This window comes from Setaria italica, chromosome V, assembly GCF_000263155.2.
Source record: "Setaria italica strain Yugu1 chromosome V, Setaria_italica_v2.0, whole genome shotgun sequence".
Taxonomy (NCBI): domain Eukaryota; kingdom Viridiplantae; phylum Streptophyta; class Magnoliopsida; order Poales; family Poaceae; genus Setaria; species Setaria italica.
Genome location: NC_028454.1, coordinates 5171109 through 5193015, shown reverse-complemented (window position 1 = coordinate 5193015; position 21907 = coordinate 5171109). Strand labels below are relative to the sequence as shown.

General features: G+C 44.0%; 3 protein-coding genes across 5 annotated transcripts; 2 read left to right on the top strand and 1 right to left on the bottom strand.

Annotated features, from left to right (window-relative positions):
* Positions 1–1364: 1364 nt before the first annotated feature.
* On the bottom strand, positions 1365–8416 carry LOC101765030 (syntaxin-22). The gene is made up of 7 exons (XM_004967776.3): positions 7884–8416; positions 7233–7326; positions 3880–4019; positions 2565–2639; positions 2155–2312; positions 1950–2050; positions 1365–1807 (listed from the first exon to the last, which is right to left on the bottom strand). The coding sequence occupies exons 1-7, from the start codon at positions 8099–8101 to the stop codon at positions 1742–1744; spliced, it is 852 nt and encodes a 283-aa protein (XP_004967833.1). The 5' UTR covers positions 8102–8416; the 3' UTR covers positions 1365–1741.
* A 7114-nt stretch (positions 8417–15530) lies between these two features.
* Positions 15531–18061, top strand: LOC101764611. Of its 3 annotated transcripts, none has more exons than XM_022826568.1 (2): positions 15531–15889; positions 16786–18061. In XM_022826568.1, exons 1-2 carry the CDS (start codon positions 15545–15547, stop codon positions 16882–16884), a joined length of 444 nt encoding a protein of 147 aa, XP_022682303.1. In that variant the 5' UTR covers positions 15531–15544; the 3' UTR covers positions 16885–18061. The 3 variants fall into 3 exon arrangements, with proteins under 3 accessions (XP_022682303.1, XP_022682301.1, XP_022682302.1); XM_022826566.1 differs by having other exon boundaries at positions 16001–18061; XM_022826567.1 differs by having other exon boundaries at positions 15531–16663.
* Positions 18062–18630: 569 nt separating this feature from the next.
* On the top strand, positions 18631–21616 carry LOC101764199 (epoxide hydrolase A). Its single transcript, XM_004967774.4, has 4 exons — positions 18631–19164; positions 19284–19466; positions 20420–20661; positions 21124–21616. Exons 1-4 carry the CDS (start codon positions 18859–18861, stop codon positions 21368–21370), a joined length of 978 nt encoding a protein of 325 aa, XP_004967831.1. The 5' UTR covers positions 18631–18858; the 3' UTR covers positions 21371–21616.
* Positions 21617–21907: the final 291 nt, after the last annotated feature.

Genomic DNA, 21907 nt, shown 5'->3' with positions numbered 1-21907 from the left:
TCATGAGCTGGACTTGAGCAAGAATGGTAGGGCCATGTTGAGATTGGAGCTCACTTGGCTTAGACTTGTTTGAGTTGGTTAAGGACCAATCTTTGTAGCTAGACTCTTGAGCACTATCTAGTACAAACCACATGCTTAATATGGGAATTGTAAGTCAAGTAGCATAAGTCACACCTTGCCTTGACCGGATTCGGTGCGGGAGGGGACGAGGTGTGATTGGTCGTGTCCGGTGCATCTATCCATTCCGACCGTTCATTCATAGATGGGTGTGGGTATGTGAATGGTCGGGGGCATGAATCAACACTTATCCTAGACTTAGGGTATGGTTGTTGGTCTTGCGCTTCATGTGGGAAAGTTGTACACCCATGCAGGGTATTAACTATTGCAATAGCCACGCTCCCGGTCAAAGAGCACGCTCATGAGTTTGGAAACTCAAAGTAGAGTTACCGAATGGAGTTCATGGAAGATTGAGCTCACGTTCAGAATCACATTTAATTATTGCAATTATTTGATGCTTGACTTAGGGATCATAGAATGCTATGTCTTTTGCTTATTATAACTTCATCAAATTTAGATGCTTTTATGCAAATTAATTATCTATGCCATTCCTTGCTACTTAACCAAATGCATTCTCCTTATAGAGTCGGGTAAGCATATACCCATATTTTCTATAAGACATGTTGAGTACCTTTTTACTGACGGTGCCAACGTTAAGTTGTTGTAGGTGATCCGCAGCCGGATGTCGTCTTTGGGTACTTCTTCCCCACGAATAGAGGTCCGAGGAAGAAGTAGATGGCCATGGCTATGAGGGCACTATCGGCATATAGTGTTAACCTTCTTATTTTGTGTTATATCGTGTGAGCGCACTGAAATAACTTTCCGCTGCAAAACTCGATGAGAACTTGGACCTCTTTATGTAATGTGATGGACTACATATGGTTATACTTATGTTGTGATGATGTTCAACTAGTTGTGATTGTGGGTGTGTTTAAATCCTAAGCATTGATCATGACATATCTCAAGGAAGACAGTTCATCCAATAAAATTGTAACGTTCCAGCCTAGGAAAACGGCTCATTCCCGCTCTGCACACTGAGTGAACCACACCTACACTGCAACATGTTTACGCTTCGTGCTCGCTTCGCGTAAAAGGGTTAACTCAAGCTATTTAAGTTGGCCTCACTCATTCTCCACTTCCAATTTGGAAGTGAACTTCCATAACTACCATGCCACATGCATGCTACTCCAAATTATTGGCCCAACCAGCCCATGAACTGAATGTTACAGGCATCCAATGCAACCTTTGCATTCAATAAGCAGAAAACATTGGACCTTGAATACCACCTCTAATGCTACGCACCCAAATGAGAAGAAAAGGAAAACCAAGTTGATACATTGCAAATGATTTCTCACGGAATCAAGAAATTTCATACCACAGATAATCCAAACCTCCTTGTTCTACAGCACGCACTCGTCGATACATTACATATATATAAACAAAGCGAGCATGTGAGACAAGAGGCACTACACTGACAGGAAATTATGCTTATATAAACCGATGCATTCCAGTCACATCACCACCCCGTACACCACCACGCCACGACCAGAACGCCAACCCCCCACCCACCCTCCAGGCGGGAACCAGGATACATTCCTGACTGCACAGCAAAAATAATTTATGAAGGAATCCTTCGCGCTAAGCTTGACCAGATTTCGGAGCCTCAAGCGCCTTCCAAGCTTTTTTAGGCTGCAAGGACTATTATCACTATGAGCAGGACAACTCCGAAAATAACCAGCAACAAGCATATCTGCAGCAAGGGGGAATAAGAATGTGTGGCCAAGTGAGCAACATAAATATCCCTGAAAATAATTTAAGATGGAGGATGCTGTTTCTCAAAAAAAAAAAAAGATGGAGGACATTAATGAAGTCCAAAGGGCTCCCGAAATTACCAGTGAAGAGTTCGACTTCTGAGTTTTAGCAGCTTTCGAAAGCTGGCCTTTTGCCTGCGAAGTTGATACAACAGCATTCTCTATGTGTGAGTCAATATCATCTGCAGCACAAGACAAACAGAATTAGACGGGGAAACAGGCAGACCTATGCTTTGAACATATTGAAATGCAGATATATCATCTGTCAGCCCAACAGGTCACGTACCAATCATTGCTCCTTGATCATGGACTAGCACAGCAAGATCTTTGAAGATTTCGTTTACTTCAGTAATTTGGTGCTGAATCTCTTGTATTCCCTGATCCCTCTCCTCGATGATGGCCTCATTGAACACAATTTCATTATCCAAGAAGACAAGCTCTTGCCTGTGGTAAATCAAAGGTATAAAATTAGCACCTTGACATATTCAGAAAGATGACCCTTTTTTAAGGGGGAAAGGCTCATTCTTGACATCCAAATGGAGGCTGAATGGGTTATCCAAGCATCTGTACATCAAGGAATAGATATCTCCAAAGTACGGCTTGAACAAAGACATCTATACAAAATAGATCCACAAAACTCGACAGAACCTGTACAAAATAAGTTGTTCCACAACACAACAGGCATAATCAACTTACCTTCTAGATTCTAGAAGCTGCGTGCGCTGTTCAGCCAATTTATCAGCGCCATTATTCACCTCGCTTGAGTTGTAGCTGCAAAAAAATGGTCACTCTTAGGTTAGGCATATGGTGGCAATAGACTTAAACTGCTTTAGAAATAAACTAAGGCAAACGAAAAGAAAAGGAAGCAATGGTTGGTTAAAACTTATTGAGTTCGCAAACTATAGAAGGAAAATTATTGCAAAGAGAGGTATAGTAACATGAAGGGGAAATAATGTCAGAAGGCATAGCTTACAGTGTCTTGAAGAGCCAACTAAAATAAACTACGCAAGAAAAATGACTACGGCGTTCGGTTCTGGGATAGAAAATTCTCGCCGCAACATGAACACTATGTTTGATGCAACATTCACTATGAAACATGCGGAAACAATAGTTGCAACATCGATGCTTAAATACTGGAACACATGTCGAGCCATTCGATTTTTTTTTAATATTTTGGATGTCTGTTCTGTAGCATTACCGAATATTTTATCATGTGAAATCAAGACCGCCACATTTTCCCTAACTTCTTGCAACAGAAGTATTCCCAGCTAGAAAATGAGATTATGGAAGCAGGGCTCAGGGCCTTGCAAGCCACGGCTGCAATCATGAACCAACCAAATGCTAGTGTGCTAGGTCAAACAAGCTTAACTTTGTTGTGGCAAAATATGGCAGTGAACCAAACTTCTTTCCATAAGAGGCAATTAGACTTATATTAAGCAGAAATTATTCAATTTAAGGGCTCATCTCAGAACAGAATATAACTGATATTCTAGGTTAATGGCAGGTTGGATTAATTTTCAATCGATGAGTAACCTTGCACTGAAATTTACGATCAGGAGGTCCTGAAAGGAGTCAAGAAAGGTTCACTACAATTAAATCAATTTCCAATAAGTATCTTTGTGATGTTATGATGTTAATAGGCATCTTATTGCACTTAGCAACTGGCTCGCAAAATCCTTGACCATTTCTAGAGTAACCAACAATCGAAGTATCGGGCCATCTCTAGATCAGCCACCCACCAGGAAGGCATAAGGGAAGCCAGAAAGTCAAGACAGCAGGAATCGGACCACTAACTCCAAATTCATTGGACTTTTTGTTATTACAACAGAGGCATGATAATAGTTTTCAGGAATTCTACTCTTACAGGCTACCAAGAAGGGTAGAAACGAACAACAAATCAAAAAGCTACAGGGCAGTCATTTCATCTCAAAGAAGAAGAATCCCTGTAGTAATGCAAAAATAAAACAGTAGCATGTGGCACCAGCGCAGAAAATTCTGAGCAGCAAATTACCTCTGTGGCAGGCCCGCTTGAGAAATGAAAGGTGCATATGCAGCTTCTCTCTCTACTGCTAACCGTTGAGCTTTCTGGAATTCTTTTAGGACTGCTTGGAAATCCTTAGCTAGCTTTGCATCAGCGATCTTCTTGGTAGCCTGCAGTTTAATATGATGCCATAAACACAATTTGTATTTAGACAAACTAGCAGCACATGAGGAAAACAAATTTTCCCCAAGTAATGAAGATATGAGCATAGGTAACTAAATGACTAACATTAAACACAGGAGCTGATATAGGACTCATCTTAAATGCAAATCTAAGATCTTGCTGCATCTTGTATCACTATGAATTCATGCCATAATATGAACATTGAAGTATGTTGCAATAGTGAAGAAAACTTCTACAGATACATAGGAAATTCATCTAAATTCCTGTTACTAATGGAAAAATTACATAAAACAAAACACAGCATAATAGATTTGATCTTCCCAATCAGAGTACATGAGTTGTCTGTGTTCCGTTACTCCCTTCTTGTGTAGCAATGAAGAACATAAATGTCTGTGCTGCAAGTTTTGGCCTACTAAAAGGTAACATATTCAGCAAGTGCCGCAGAAATGTCAACGTTTGCTGGCTTATTTGGCAAAGAAAAATAGAGTGTGTTATAAGAAATTAATCAGTCAGTTGGATATTCAGGAGAAGTAATTTAATTGTTCAAATTTTTTTCTTATTTTATTAGCTCGAATTCAGAAGGCGCTTGTTCCATGACAGGAGTGTGGACAACATAGAGAAGTACAAGGAGGCAAAGAAGATCGCAAAGCGAGCTATAAGTGTGGTAAAGAGTAGGGCGTATGAGGATCTTTACCAACGATTAGGTACGAAGGAAGGAAAGAAGGACATCTATAGGATGGCTAAGGTTCGTGAGAGAAAGACGAGAGACTTCAACCAAGTTAAGTGCATCAAGGATGAAATCGAGAACATCTTGGTAAAGGAGGATGAGATCAAACATAGATGGCAAGAGTATTTTGACAAATTGTTCAACGGTGAGAATGAGAACACAACCTTGTAGTTGGATGATTCTTTTGATGACACCAACAGGCACTTTGTGCGGAAGATCCAAGAATCTGACATTAGAGAGGCGTTGAAAAGGAGGAAAAGTGGTAAGGCGATGGGCTCGAATGGTATCCCAATTAAGGTATGGAGATGCCTCGGGGATATAGCCATAGTATGGCTAACCAAGTTATTCAACCATATTTTTCGGTCGAACAAAATGTCGGAAGAGTGGAGAAGTATACTGGTACCAATATACAAGAATAAGGGATATATTAAAAGTTGTAATAATTACCAAGGAATTAAGTTGATGAACCATACTATGAAGGTATGGGAGAGAGTTATCGAGCATCGTTTGAGAAGGATAACACGGGTCTCTATGAACCAATTTGGTTTCATGCCTGGAAGATCAACCATGGAAGCTATTTTCTTAATAAGACAAGTTATGGAGCGGTATAGGGAGAAAAAGAAGGACCTACACATGGTTTTCATTGACTTGGAGAAGGTGTATGACAAAATACCAAGGAATGTTATGTGGTGGGCTTTGGACAAACATAAAGTCCCAACGAAGTATGTTGGACTTATTAAGGACATGTACAACAATGTTGTAACTAGAGTCCGAACAAGTGATGACGACACAGATGACTTTCCGATTAGAATGGACTGCATCAAGGATCTGCTTTGAGCCCTTATCTATTTGCCTTGGTGATGGATGGGGTAACAAGGGACATTCAAGGGGATATCTCTTGGTGTATGCTCTTCACGGATGATGTAGTGCTAGTTGATGAAAGTCGAGCAGGAGTAAATAGGAAACTGGAGTTGTGGCAGGAGACCCTAGAGTCAAAAGGTTTTAGACTCAGCATAACTAAAACTGAATATATGAGATGTGACTTTAGCACTACTACACATGAGGAGGGAGATGTCAAGTTTGGAAAGCCAAGTAGTGCCCAGGAAGGATACATTTCGATATTTGGGATCAATGCTACAACGAGATGGGGATATTGATGAGGATGTTAGTCATAGGATCAAGTGGGGTGGATGAAGTGGCGCCAAGCATCAGGATTTTTATATGACAAGAGGGTACCATTGAAGCTAAAAGGCAAGTTTTATAGGACGGCGATTAGACCTGCAATGTTGCATGGTGCAGAATGTTGGCCTACACAAAGACGACATGCCCAGCAGATAAGTGTTGCAAAAATGCGTATGTTGCGTTGGATTTGTGGTCATATGAGAAGGGATCGAGTCCGGAATGAGGATATACGTGATAGGTTAGGGTAGCACCAATTGAAGAAAAGCTTATCCAAAACCAGCTGATATGGTTTGGACATGTCCAACGAAGGCCTCCGGAGGCACCGGTGCGTAGTGGAACCCTAAGGCGTGATAGTAATGTGAAGAAAGGTAGAGGAAGGCCAAAATTGACATGGGAAGAGGCAATAAAAGAAGATTTGAAGGGATGGAATATACCCAAAGATTTAGCCCTGGATAGGAGTGCTTGGAAAACAGCTATTCATGTGCCCAAACCCTGATTTGTGGCTCTTGTTGGGTTTCAACTCTAGCCTACCCCAACTTTCTTGGGACTGAAAGGCTATGTCGTTGTTGTCGTTGTATTAGCTTGAATTCAGAACAATGATATATGTGATAAGCTAGGGTAGCACCAGTTCAATAAAATCTTGTCCAACACCAATTGAGATGGTTCAAACATACGCCACACAGGCCTCCAGAGGCACTAGTCCACAGCGGAATCCTAAGGCACGACAACAATATATGGAGAGGCAAGGGCCGATCTAAGTTAAAATGGGGGAGAGACAGTAAAAGGGACTCGAAGGGGTGAAATATACCCAAACAATTGTCCTTGGATAAAAACACGTGGAAATCAGCAATCCACGTGCTTGAGACATGATCTAGGCTAGAGCCCCCAGTAATATGGCTATTATTAAGGCCTTTTTAGATTTTATGCATTGCTCTATTTTGTTAGTGGCTCATGTTGTGTTTCATCACTAGCCTTCCTCAACTTGCTTGGAACTGGAAAGGCTTTGATGTTGTTGCAGGTTTTAGTTCAAAGTGCAGCATCAAATGTATTGCATAATAACCAGCCTACATAAACATGAAATATTTGCTCAATTTATTCCCAAACTAGAGGCAAACACCAAGGCTACATTATGAAACCATGAAATTAACAATGCGAAAAGAGCATGGTTCCCAATCCCATCATATCTTGGTAAAGGAGGAAAATAGAATGTGGAAATGCTTCAGGCCATAAAACAGAACAAAACAGTACCATTCAAATGAACAAAAAGTTATATGTAGAGATAGGCACATACGCTGACTTCAACACGATGATCCGCCTCACTAGCTTGTTTAAGCTTGTCCGATGTATCCTTCACTAGTTGTGTTATGTGTTGCCGTGTCTTATGTCTGCGAGCAACACCAACTTATAGTTAGCTGACACATCAAAACGATTTCAACTTGCAAGCAAACTTGCCTGACCTAGAGTCTGCAAAATAAAGCTTAAGGCACTAGAGCTTAACTAAAAATTTTAAAACTAAATTTCACGAAAACAACACGGCGTGAATTAGATGTGAGCTAAATCCTGTAAAATTCCATATGAAAGGACATCATAGGAATTGATTTCAGGCCCTGAAATTATTTGGGTACTACACCCTATGGCGTGATTCACCCTATTCAACCTCCAAGAAGGCTACCAGCCAAATCACGAATAAGGAATGGGTAACGTGTGGAGTTGGCAAATTGAACACGTAAGCAATCTCACAAAAAAATACAGGAAAATTAATCCCTAAGCAACCCTTAGAAGCCAGCGTCGACGCATCAGCCGAAAACCTAAATCGACTCCGCACACGGATCGGGAGCAGCGCTGACCGAGTCCGCGGAACCGAATCGATCGAACTCGAGGGCCAAACCACAGATTCGTGGAGGGGGGGGGGGGGGGGGGGAGGTAGGTAGGGCGGACGCACATCCTGTCGCGGAGGTCGGGGGTGTCCTTGGGCGTGCCGAGCGTGTTGACGAGGCGCTGGAACGTGGCGACGGCGGTGTTGATCTGGAAGACCCCCGACGCGACGGCCTGCGACGCGCCGGCGCCGCCCGCCGCCGCGGGGCCCCCACGGCCGTTCCGCCGCCCGCCGCCCAGCGGCGCCCCGCGGACGTTGCCCGCCTCCAGGTCCTGGAAGCTCATCCTCCTTTTTTTTTTCTCCCCTCCCCCTGCTGCCCTGCCTACCGGCCGATCGGCAGGTGCGACTCCCGCGGCTCGAAAATCGAGGCGGCGGCGGAGGAGGAGGAGCTGGGGGCGAATCCGACGGGGGCTCGAAATCGAATCGGGGTCCCGGCCGGCCGAGTCCCTGCGGAGGGGAATTGGGAATTGGGGGAGGCCGCCGCGTCGCCTCTCTCTCGTGTCGTGTGTGTGGCGTCGGATTGATTGGGGGGATTCCGGAATTCACTCGCTGGGGGCAGGTAGAGGAAGGAAGGGAAGGGCCGGAGCGGAGCAGCGATAAAGAAAAAAAAGCTTGTCGCGGGTGAGCGGGCGTTAATTATGCGGTTGGCTCTGGGGTCTGGGGCCAAGCCAGCCGCTCAGCCAGGTTGCCCGCCGGGTCGGCCTCGGCTGGCTGGATCGCGTGCGGCGGCCGGTTGGTTTTGGAATTGCCCCGCGTGGGTCACGCGCGCCGGCGGGCTCAAGCCGAAGACGACTTGGATTAGCGGTGAGTTAATTAGCTCGACGTGTCAGGAGGAGTAATCTACTGGGAATCGGATTTGTTTAAGATAGTTATAACTTGGCGTGGTGATTGGCAGTCGGCAGCGTCGACGTCGGGGCGAAGGAAGGAAGGTGGGGCCGCGAGGTGAGGCTGAGAAGGACGGGCAAACCTCACCGGCGAGAATGATTCTCCGGGGTCAGCAGCGGTATGCGAACGCGGCAGGAGAGTTTGGTTTGTTTTTGCTAATGGCGCGTCGCTCTCCGATCCTCTTTTATCCTCTCGGCCGGTGCAGCTAAAGTGTACGTGCACGCGAGACGACGTTACAAACAAAACTAGCTTCAGGACATGATCCTACCGCGGTTCGCCAGTCGCCACTATCCCAAACCAACGTGTATTCTCTGTGTCGCGGCGCCACATCGGCATGGAGTGATGATGTGCACAACTGGCCGGCTCGATCGTGCTCCCCTCCCCGGGCTACGTGCCAGAGCTCTACTTTCCTTCGTCTTCATCATTTCTTGTTTTTCTTTTCCACAGCATTGGAGAATGGAGATGTTCCTCCCATCATGGCATCATATCGTGCTCGTGCATGCCTGCCTCTCTGCCCATGTGTGCTTCGCCACCTTTTGACTAGGCCTGCTATCAGGAGGGTACGGGTAAATCCATTCTTGTTCACATGGAAATTCAAATAATTATTATCAACTCCTTACTCTTCCCAATCCAACCTATATCCCATGAATAATTAACTTTATACTACACATATATACTGTAGAAATATGTAATGTATACAAACATTCTAGAAGATTGTGAAGATCTCAAGAGACTAACTTTGCCATGTATAGGGATAAGATCATGGCAAGCTAAGAAGGTTCTAGAAAATTGGAGAGAATGCATAAGTCATAGTTGTCATGCTCATGGTGAAGTGTAGAATACTTTAAAACTAGATATTTTAGCATAGTAGAAATATAAGAAACTAGATAAGGATGAGGAGGGTTCTAGAGTTACGATATTTTGTATGGAAAAATGTGGAAGTTGCCGCATGGCAACACCACAATGATCATGAGCTTCCCCTCCCTCCTAGCCATACCATAGCATAAGATGTCTCATACAAGATTGCAAGGTAGCCATGTAGTATAGTGGTGTCATGGTAGGATAGCTACACAAAGAGTGTGCAAGTAAGTCTGGTATATAGTGAATAAATGTTTGAGTTTCTTCGTAGAGAGTTGATCTCCCGCATTGGTATCAGTACGAATATCTTTTCGAAGTAATGTGGGTAAGGGTCTAAAAAAAAGTAGTAGCACACTACTTTGGTGCCATTTCTAGTACATCGGTGTCAAGTTCAGGACGCCGATTTCTCAACGTATACATATCCAATTGATTAATTGTTATCTTTCCTATTTCTAATGTGTATATAATTTTCTACCCATAACCTCGCTATTTAAAATGGGTGTGGATTTAGGAAGAGGGTATGGATACCTAGTTGCAAGCCTACTTTTGACCTCCTTTCATGTTGCAGGCGTTTTTTTCTTCTTTCATTCATCAGGTAGGATAACTCGTGCTGGAAAGTATCTTTCTTTGAAGAAACCGTCGAACTCGATCAAGCGGGACGTCCAAACGCAAAAAGTTCGGTCCTGTGAGCTGTAACGAAGGGAAAACAACCGGTGGTAGCTAGCACGGCCACAGCTGCCTGCGTTGGACCAGTTCATTCGGTTGGATCTGTTGCCATTCAAGAAACGAGATGGACCAGCGGCTGATCCGTTTACTTTTTGCCACCCTGTTCTCCCGACGAGCTCCGGCAATTCATTTGATCTGGGTCAATCTCCCGAGTTTGTTAATGCGACATCGTGCGTGCTGTTTGACTTGGTCTGGTCACAGCTGAAGCTGATGTAGTGATGTGTATATACAACAATTCTGCGTGGAACCAGCGCGTACGGTGAGAAGTTATGTTCTCTGCAGCCCTGCGCCCCTGCCCATCCATCGAGCTCCCTCCACCGTGGGCTCCAATCCAATCCATACTGTACTGTGAGGTACAAGGAATTTTGCCCGCCGCCGAGTAGGTAAGGAGCGAGGCAGCAGGCTAGTCAGTACTTGTGCATTGATGGATCTCGTGCGTGAATTCATCCCTGACGCGCGGTCGAGTTCCACCCCTCCTCTCCAGCAGTCCAGCTCTCTTACACAAATAATCTGGAAAAAATTGAAGACCTAACTCACGTCTGAACAAACTGCTCTGACCGATCAGTGATCCAGCTTCAACGCTCCTTCGGAGAGATTGCCGTGACGTTGAGCTTCCGTTCTCTGGACCCTTGTCATACTTTTTTTTTGCCGTTCTAGATAAGCTGGTGGAGAACAAGAAATTAAGCTTGCTTTACCGTATTAATTCACCCGTTTCGATTTATATATCGTTATTATTAAAAAAATTCCTATTAGGATTTGTTTGTTGATCGAGGATGTTTGGAAGAACGAGGTGCAACACCGGGCCAAAAAGGTAGCTCGGCAGCTGGGCTGGTAGCCGCACAAATCAGCGGTAAACGCGGTCTAGAGAGGCCCATGACACGAACGGGTCGCGGCCCACCGGGTAATGAGCGGCGATGAGAGAGACTACGTAAAAGTGGAATGCAATTCCTCTTGTTCCTGTATTTCTTCCTTCCAAATTAAAATGGCCCTTCCTCTAAACAAATTAATTAGGTCTTCGAGGGGGATCCGCCGTGACATCAACAGCCAAATCGAGTGGCTGGAAGAGGCGCAGCACCCGTGGCTGTTCACCGGCGCCGTCTTCTTCGGCCGTGTGTCGGTTCCATTAAGAAAAATTCAGGAATACAACAAAAGCCAAGTCGCTTCCCTTTACCTTTGGTCTACACCGCTATAGCTGTGTGGCTTTGATCTTTGTGCGCTACTGCTCCTGCACTCTATAATCCCATCTACGTTTATGTATAAGGGCGTATCTCCTCTCTGTAATCTCACTTGTACGTATACCACACCGCTGAATTTGAATCATCACCACGCTCTTTGTAGTGGGCTAGTGGTACATATACAATTGATCATTGTGATATCTGCAGCAGTGGGTGACCTGAAACTCCACAGTATACATGTATGCAAACAGCCTTGTCAATATACATAAGCTAAAGATTATATTTAAGATCTAAGCATCCACACCGGTCTCCCTTTTCCAAGAAAAATTACTAGCATTGGGAAGAAAAGAGCTCCAACAGTCTCTCAAAATATGTCTCTTTTCCCAGTATTTTTTGGTTCATCCCAATATCCTAGCTCAACTCTCCCCAAAGAGAGAATTCAGCCCATCCAAAAACGACAGTTCTGGTGCCGCCAATTCTTTTCCAGCTCGTTCCCCTCCTGCCGCCTGCCTGTTCTCCTCCCGCTGTCGCGCATAGGGCCGACGGTCACCCATTCCCCGCCGGCGGCGCCTGGCCAAATAGAATTGCAGGAGTCAGGACCCCCACCTAGCCGCGGGCAGCCCGAGCCCGCGGCAACATGCGTTGGCTGGGGAGGCGCCCCAGGGCCTTGCGGCCGAGCCAACGGCGGCGTCCGTGGCCGCAGCCCTCCTGACAACGTTCTAATGCCCCATACAAACTGGAGAAAGAAAAAGCTTTGGTTTGCAGTCTCTATTCATCCGTTTGAAGTTTTCGAAAGTTTGGAACAACGAGGTGCAGCACCAGGCTTAAAAGGTCCGGTGGACAACCTCGACAACTTAGGGCTGGTCGCCGCACAAATCAGTAAACGCGGCCATTTTCAACCTTGCCGAGGCCCATGACAAGAACATGCCACGACACTTGTACCTTCTTCACAATCCAACTTAGTTCCATCTATTTTTAATTTAAAATCATATAATATTATAGTTTGATCCTTATTGGATCCTATTTTAAATTTGCTAGGCTAAACTAGATGATCCTTTACCATCCCTAGCCACGTCCTCTCATTGTGGAGTAATAGCAAAAAGTATGGGATTCGTATCTATCTTTCGGAAGATTTTTATCAACTAATCTTCCACTGTTTGAGATGTGTGCAAAGTCTAGCATGTCGAGATTATACCGGAAGAAAGCGCACATGCGAAGAGCGTCCACTACACAGGCGAAGCTTGCACGGGTCAAACATAGCACCAGCTTTTCAGGGACACGTGTCGTGACCTGGGAGGTGGGTGGGAGGCTAAACAAATTTCAAACTTCAAATGATGTTTTCTCTTATTACATTTGATTTTAAATCCATTTGAATCATAATGTTTGTTAGAATTAATGCAACAAAACAAGATCCAATATACTATTTTAAATTTGCTAGGCTAAACTAGATGATCCTTTACCATCCCTAGCCACGTCCTCTCATTGTGGAGTAATAGCAAAAAGTATGGGATTCGTATCTATCTTTCGGAAGATTTTTATCAACTAATCTTCCACTGTTTGAGATGTGTGCAAAGTCTAGCATGTCGAGATTATACCGGAAGAAAGCGCACATGCGAAGAGCGTCCACTACACAGGCGAAGCTTGCACGGGTCAAACATAGCACCAGCTTTTCAGGGACACGTGTCGTGACCTGGGAGGTGGGTGGGAGGCTAAACAAATTTCAAACTTCAAATGATGTTTTCTCTTATTACATTTGATTTTAAATCCATTTGAATCATAATGTTTGTTAGAATTAATGCAACAAAACAAGATCCAATATACTATTTTAATTGTTTATTTTAACATTTCAATATTTTTATATGTTGTTTCAACATTTATATTGTACTATTCCAACTTCTTTAAAAAATGTTGATTCACTCTAACAAATTTTTCTAAAAAAATGTTGTATTAGTTTTCTTAAAATGTTGAACATTCTTTATATGTCGATTCAACATTTATACTACTATTTTAACATTTCTGAAAAAAATGTTGTATTAGTTTTCTCAAAATGTTTAACATTCTTTATATATCGTTTCAACATTTATACTATACTATTTCAACTTTTTAAAAAAATATTGATTCCTCTAAAGAAATTTTCTAAAAAAATGTTCAACATTCTTTAGATATCGTTTCAACATTTATGCTATACTATTTCAACATTCTGGAAAAATGTTGAATTAATTTTCACTAAATGTTGAACTAGTTTTTTTAAAAAATATTGATTCAGTCTAACAAAAATGTTGAATATACTGTTTCATAGTGATCTAGTAGGAAAAAAAACAAAGCGAAGTATAAAACCAAAAAAATGATAAAGCATGAGTCTCTTTCCATGATTGGCCCTATCGTCGAGTCTCCCTGCTTGAGGAACGGAGGCACACGCATGCAACGATTCGGCAGCCTGCTTTCTAATTTGCGCATGCGTAATCCTATGGGCCGTTGCTGGGCTATACTGGGCTTTTATAGTTGTATCTCTTATACATCTCGTGGAAGGCATATAGGACCCCCCAGAAAGTGAGCGTCGATTTTTTTTCTTTTCCTTTTGCTTTTTTGACGCCTCGCTGTTGGCATCGGCGTATCGCTGTAGAATCTGTTCATCCGCGAGAGGCGAAAAGACTACGCAAAAATGGACTGCTGACTCCTATTTTCTCCCATTCAAATTAAATACTTACAGGTCTTCCTGTAAAACAACTTCAGCAGGTCTTGTGGGATCCGCCGCCACAACTCACAAGTCACGACGGCCAAATCGAGTGGCTGGAAGCGGCGCAGCTCCGGTGGCCACTAACCGGCGCCGTAACGTCAACAGCCTGTTCGCTTCAGCTTATAAGTCGGCTGAAAGACTGAAACGGCTGATTTGTTGTGAGAGAAAAATACTGTTTGGTGACTGATAAGTTGGTCGAATAAGCTGAAGCGAACAGACCCTTTGGCGGTGCGTCGGTCAGAGCAAGAAAAATTTCAGGGAGACAACAAAAATCATGTCGCCTCCCTTTGCCTTTGCGCAACAGGCTACACCGCTCAAGCTGTCTGGCTTCGAACTTGTGCCTCACCCTCACCGACTGCTTTCTCCCCCTGAACCCAATTATGTATAAATCTGCACTGTTGAATTAGAACCGCCGCACTCTCTGTAGTGTGCGTATGCAATGGATACTCTGCTATCTACAGTGGCGGGTGACCTCATCAGCCGGTTCATCTCCTTCGTCGCTGCAAAATCCGAGGTTCTGGTTGCCACAGCAAAATACCAAGGCTACAAACAGATTGCTCCTCCGAGGTCGCGTCGTCGTGGAGGCTGAGAGGCGATAATGGTGAGGTATAAATAAATTGCTCATCTTTTCTTGTTATCTTAAATTTTTAGTTGAATTAGTCTTGCATGCAATTCATTAGTATTAATCTTGATAGGTATGATTAAATAAAAATGATTGCACCCGACTTCTACTTCCATATTTGAGGTTTGAGGGAACCTGTAGAGAGGGTTGAAGTATACTTCTTTGCATATGCAACCTTTCTACGTGCAAGCGTGATTAAATAAAAATACAATTATTCTTTTTAAAAGTTATACATGCATACAAGTTATATGTATAATTTTTATATAATTTTTCGTTTCTTTTGCATAATTTATATATATAATTTTTATCGTAACAAGTTTGGAAATCAAAATTATGCATAAAAGTTATATATATAATTTCATCATTTTTCAAAAATGGAAAGCTGTGAAAAATAATTTTTTTTAAAAAAAGACAAGTTCGAGTTGTCAGGAATCTATAGCTGGGAACACCCATGGCGAGCGCCCTATTGAAGATCAGTCAACGAGAGGGACTCCTGTAAAAAACATGAAAAGTCTACCCCTTCAAAATTATGGAGAAAAAGGTTATATCATAAGTTCGTCAAGTTTGACGACGGAAGTACCCCTCTTTTTCGCACAACGGCATCTTCTTCGAAGACTAGTCAACGAGAGGGACACTTGTGGAAAAATCAGGGGGAAAAAACTACCCTGTCCCCATGTCTGGTAGCCAAGTTCCTGCTTGCGTCCCTCCAATCCTGACTATATGTATGCAGCTGTATCATGATTTGTACAATAATCATTTTATTTCTCCCTGGCACACAGAGATCATGGATACAGTGATATCTGCAGTGATCAGCGACTTCATCAGCCGGTTCATCTCCTTCATCGTTGAAAACTACCAGGCTCATCATCAGGTTGCCACCCATAAGATTTCAAGGCTGCAGCGGCTGCTCCTGCGAGCCAGCATCGTCGTTGAGGAGGCCGATGGGCGGCAAATCACCAACCATGGCATGCTCTTGCAGCTTAAGCAGCTCAGAGAGTCCCTGTACCGTGGCTACTACATGTTGGACACCTCCGACGTTTGGCCCTCTCGATCAAATGGGCTGTTAGAGGTGAGCCAATACAAACTCCAAGTACAATTTATGAGCAATTTAGAAGCCATGCTTAATGATATGAAAGAGTTTCTGTTACTTTTGATGAATTGCCCTCCGATTATTCGTCAGCCATACAGTACATATTTGTTCATGGAGAGGTGCATGTTCGGCCGACAGTCGGAAAAAGAGCATATTGTCAACTTCTTATTAAGCCCCTGTTCGTCTTTGGATATCCTTCCTGTTATTGGACCAATTTATGTTGGAAAAAATACCCTAGTTGAGCATGCTTGTAGAGAGGAGATAGTGCGAAGAAACTTCTCAAAAATCTTGCACTTCAGCAGCGATGATCTCATGGATCTAGCTAATGGTACTGACACGGATAATCATATATGTAAGAAGTTTAATCCTTCGGGTGGGAGATCCGTGATTGTCGTGGAGCTTGTTCATGACAGTGATGTGGTGGCATGGGGTAAACTTTACCATTCATTGCGCCGTGGAGTCGACAGCAGCAAGGTCATACTCATCAGCAGAATGGATTGTGCATCAAGTTTAGGGACAGTGGAAGCTCTTAGGCTGACAAGGTTACGTGAAGAGGAGCATTGGTACTTCTTTAGAGTCCTTGCCTTTGGTAGTGCAAACCCATATGATCATCATCCAGATCTTGCCTCGATAGCTAAGGAAATTGCAATGGGGATCCGTGGTTCACTTATGACAACGAGAACAATTGCTAGGGTGCTAAGAGGTAATCTGAATGTGCAATTTTGGCGCCGTGCTTTGTGTTCTATAAGAAAGGTAATGCAGGTGCACATTCATGTCTTTGGAGAAGACCCAAGGGAAACACAATCTAGCAATAGATTTTTATCGTATTTTCTTGGCTTTAGCCAGGATAGTCCTCTCATGTTTTGCTATAACAGATACAAGACAAGGTCTATGATGCAAGGAGACATGACCAACAAGAAAAGGGCCGAAGATGTGCTTACTTCAAGGCCTGTGCAAAATGGAGAGATGTTTGATATAGCCGGTCAATCTCACATCCCTCCATATCACAACTACGTATCATGCTGGGTTGTGGAGAAAAATAGAAGAGTTAACCTTGGAAACAAGTGCCTTAAGAGAAAACGAAACTAGCAAACATCCCCTAACATGACCTTTTAATCTGATAGGCACCTAGAATCTCCTATTTCAAAAAAAAAAAAAACACCAAAAAAGCTAGTGTCGATCGACTTTAGCTTGTGGGTTTGTAATTATTAGCTTTTGTTCCTTGTTTATAATGTTTCGAACTACTCGTCTAGTTTATCATCAAGATTTACTATCTCAAAAAGTTTGATTTCTTTCTGCTCTCTTGCTTTTTCTATTTCGTGATTGTAATCCTACATAGTTAAAATAAAGCAGATACAATTTTCTCAAAAAGGTTTCACCGTCTGTATGCAATTTTCTTAACCAAGTACTACCACCAAGCTAAGTCAGAGATACTACCACCAATCCTAGCACTTTACAATGTAAAAGCTGCTCCACTCTTTCGTCCTCTCCAGAAGCTCTCCTTTTGTTTTGTTCAGCTAAGGGATTTGCCAATCAGCCTCAAGCTTTCAGTAGCGAGCTAACAGCTGAACTGACCGGCTGGTGGTCGTCCACCAAGTCACCAACCGCAGGACGCGACCGTCTGAGCGACCCATGCCGCTTGCCGCCCAGCGTTTGCCACCGCAAATGGAAGACTGACGCTGACACAAAAAATCAGCAAACCGAAGCATCCAATTTACATTAGTATTTTGAGGATATTTGAATTTATATCGGATACATTTTATATAAAAACAGATAAACACAGAAAGTACCTTTATTCGAAATACTGTCCACCTCTAAAAACTTACCTTAATTGCTACTTTGCTAGCGTTCGCCGTTCACCGTAAAACCGACTTCCCTCCCCACGTCCCCCTCCAGTGTATCACCTCACGAACCACCTGTACAAATTTCAAATCGATTCAATAGTACAATCTCTTGTATAAAATGCAACCTCACCTAAAGTAGTTCATTTTCAGTCCATTTTACAAAGGCTAACAATTTCAGTCCATTTTTCTACTTTTTTTTTCTGCAAGGGATCTACCATGGAGAGGACCAATCTTATTACAAATCCTCGTATCTCCAGACGAATGCACACCCATCTTCGTGTGATAATATCGCCTTTTCTCCGTGACAAGCCGGTTAAAACTTAGGTCCCGTTTGGTAGAGCTTCGGCTTCTCATAAAACGGCTTCGGCTTCGGCTTCTTCGGTGGAGTGGCTTTTTTAGTGAAGCTGAAGCCGTTTTGCAAAATGTTTGGTAAAACGGCTTCTCAATGGCAATATATGTAATTTTATGATCACTTAATGCTTGGAGAGAGAGGAGAAGCCGGTGAAGCCACTTTTTTCGGCTTCTCCTCTCTAGTGTAAGCCGTTTTGCGGCTTCTCCTCGGCTTTGGTGGTGAAGCCGTTTAGAAATTGACCCTTTGGTAGGGCTTCATCAAAAATCGGTGGAGAAGCACTTTGAGAAGCCCTACCAAACGGGACCTTAATATCACATCATCAGTTCATCCTAATATTAGCAAAAACAACGTTGTTTCCATGTTGCAACGCTTGGGCATGCTTGCTTAAACCAAGTGCAAGTTCCACGCTTCCAGTGCCAAGCAAACCTCCAATTCCCGACACGAGAAGCCCGAAAGTTACCAAGCGCCCAAGGCCCCAGGCCCTGCCGACTGCCGCTGGGCCGCTGCCGGCCACGCGCGCCCGCAACCACCAGAAATCCGCACAAACTCTCGCCCGCGCCGCCCGTCCGTTCGGACGCCTCGCACGCCCCAAAATACCCCAGCTGCGTGCTGCGCTCCCAAAGCCACCCGCCGGCGGCCCCCCGCTACAAAAGCAGGCGGCTGCGCGTGCGCCACTGGTAGCAGGCTTGCTGCCTGAGTGAGCCAGGGCGCCTCGGTGAGCACTGGAGCAGAGAGGAGGGCACAGGATAGGGATGGCGGCGGTGGTGGATGGGGTGCGGCACCGGACGGTGGAGGCGAACGGGGTCCGCTTGCACGTGGCGGAGGCGGGGCCCGAGGGCGGCGCCGCCCCCGCGGTGCTGCTCCTGCACGGCTTCCCGGACCTCTGGTACGGCTGGCGCCACCAGATGGCCGCCCTGGCGGCGCGGGGCTACCGCGCCGTGGCGCCCGACCTCCGCGGCTACGGCGACTCCGACGCCCCGCCCGACGCGTCCGCCTACACCACGTTCCACGTCGTCGGCGACCTCGTCGCGCTCATCGCCGACCTCGGCCAGCCCCAGGTTTCATGGCAGCGGCAATCCGTTCGATTCCTCGAAGCGAAGCTGCGAAGCAGCAATCACCTACTCGACGTTGACTTCTATTTTCTTCTTTTTTGGATTGGGTCCTCTGCTCGCGGCAGGTGTTCGTGGTGGGGCACGACTGGGGCGCCATCGTGGCGTGGCAGCTATGCCTGCTCCGGCCGGACCTGGTGCGGGCGCTCGTGAACCTCAGCGTCGTGTACCACCCGCGGCGGCCGGAGGGGAGCCCGCTCCAGACCATCAAGGCCGCCTGCGGGGAAGACCACTACATGTGCCGCTTCCAGGTAACAAGTGGAGTACTCTGCTTCCATTCCCATTGTGTACTTGTACTCACTACTCAGGCAGAATTGACCTTTATTTATGATGAGTAGCCCTGTTCTGTCCTCTGTCCTGGCAAACATTAAATGGACGAGGTTTGGCCCTGGCGATGGACTCGTTTAATTTGGCAGATTGGTTGGATCGATGCTGGAACGATTACTTGGTGCCTACTTTCTGTGCAATTTGTATTCTCCTGGCTGCTCTAAAATAGCGAGATGAAGGAACAGATTTGACGCCAGATAATACTGCGAGTGACCAATAACAACTATCCAGAATTGTAGATAGATAAGGGTTACGAAATAACTGCTAATTGAGAGATTACTTGATTTAGAAGATGAAGAAGCAACCCTAGACTTGATTGAGAGATTATTAGCAGATCATTTTATACAAGCTTAAATACTCAGTCCATGATTTCATTTTTCCTAAAAGAAATTAGCATCAGCAAACCACCAGTTAATAGCATTGCTTCTTGGAAAATATCAAACCTTCTTTGGGATTCTACCAACCGAGCATATGCACGCAGCAGCGGGTCTTTCAAAGCTGTAAAAAAATTACTAATTCAGATTGTCTCAGTGACTTCAGAATGACCCAAAAATAACAGGGGTCAAGGTCGGCCAGTGGGACGATGGGGGATAAGCTTCATCGTCTAGTAATCAGTAATCGGTCTTGAATTCCAAGATTTTTCTTCATTCTAGATCTTTAAGAACAATAATAACTCTTGGGATGGCACTCTCTTGAAATCCTCAACTTCGTAACACCCTTTGAATATAAAATGCAGCATTCCCTTAGTGTGGTTGTATGGAGTCAGCTATTGATTTTTATTTTTATATGATATAATTTGTGCATATTGATATCGCTTTAGACATGATTTTTCTTTTAAGAAATATTGCGCATCTGAATTGCATAATGTTGCATGCAGGAACCTGGAGTTGCTGAAGCTGAATTCGCTCAATATGATGCCAAGTATATTTTTAATAAGACATTTGGCATGCGCAAGCCAGCTCCTCTTATTCTACCCAAGGACAAGAGCTTCTTTGACTCACTTGATTCAGACGGAACATGCCCTCCATGGCTATCAGAGGAAGATATTTCCTACTATGCAGAAAAATTTTCAAAGACAGGCTTTACTGGAGGATTTAACTACTACAGATGCATGGACCTGTATGTCTTTTATGGTTCACTCTCACAATTTTTATTTTCAATTTACTTCTTTATTCAGGCAATCAATTATTTGCCATCCGCCAAGTCAACTTTCAGTTCACTGTTGGCCAGTGTTATTGTTATTCTGTAGTGCATACCTTTGTGATTTTACTGTTGATTTACTGTCGTTTGATGCCTTCAAATGTTTAAATGGTTTGACATTCTGTAGTGCATACCTTATGATTTTGAATTCACATGCTAGGAGGATCTATCACCCTGAAATGTTTGCCAAAACTTAAAAAGGAGAGGAGTTAATGACAGATGTACTGAAATATATTCATCTTAATAAACAATAGTTGGTATGTATGACTGAATTAGATTTCAGATAGTGTCAGCCAATCAAATTCAAACTTTATGTATGGGGGCTTTGTTTAGAACTGACCAAGGCATTGATCTCATCAGATTCATTTTATGTTCATGCAGGAATTGGGAGCTTTCTGCACCATGGACTGGTGCTCCGATAAAAGTTCCAACAAAATTCATTGTTGGGGACCTGGATATTACGTACAACACTCCGGGGGTACAGGATTACATCCACAAGGGTGGCTTCAAGGCAAGCGTACCAAAACTGGAGGATGTTGTTGTTATGGAGGGAGTGAGCCACTTCATCAATCAGGAGAAGCCTAGTGAGGTCTCTGATCACATCTGTGAGTTCTTTAGCAAGTTCTGATATAACGAAATCCTATGAAGCCTATAGGCTTTAGGGCTGCTTATGTGGCAAATACAGTTGTGGGATCACCATACTGAATCATATAAATAAAATACAATTTCTCTCTTGGAGCAGAATTTGTGTGGGTTCCCACTTCTTGGATCTTGCACAGTGCTTGCTATTTCCTCGCACTGGAGCAAAATGTAGCCAGCTTGGAATGTACGAGCTGATACTAGCTGAAACCCAAATAAATCCACCAATTGCGTATCCTGTCCTGGGACATCTTTGTGCAGCTACTCTGGCAGCTGAATTTTGCACAGCGCAGCAAGGATTTTTGGAGAGCTTCGTTCCTCTTCTTTTTTACTAGTATATATGCTGGGGAATTTTTCGTGCCTACTATATGAGAAGAACTATGGCTCCATTGTAAACCTGTTAAAGGAAATACTATTCAAATATGTACCGGGCAATATTGCTGTTTCTTGGCAAGATTACAGTGGCAATGCCTTGATGGAATATTGAGCACCTAGAGGTCCTCCCTTGGACAACGAGCAAGTAAGT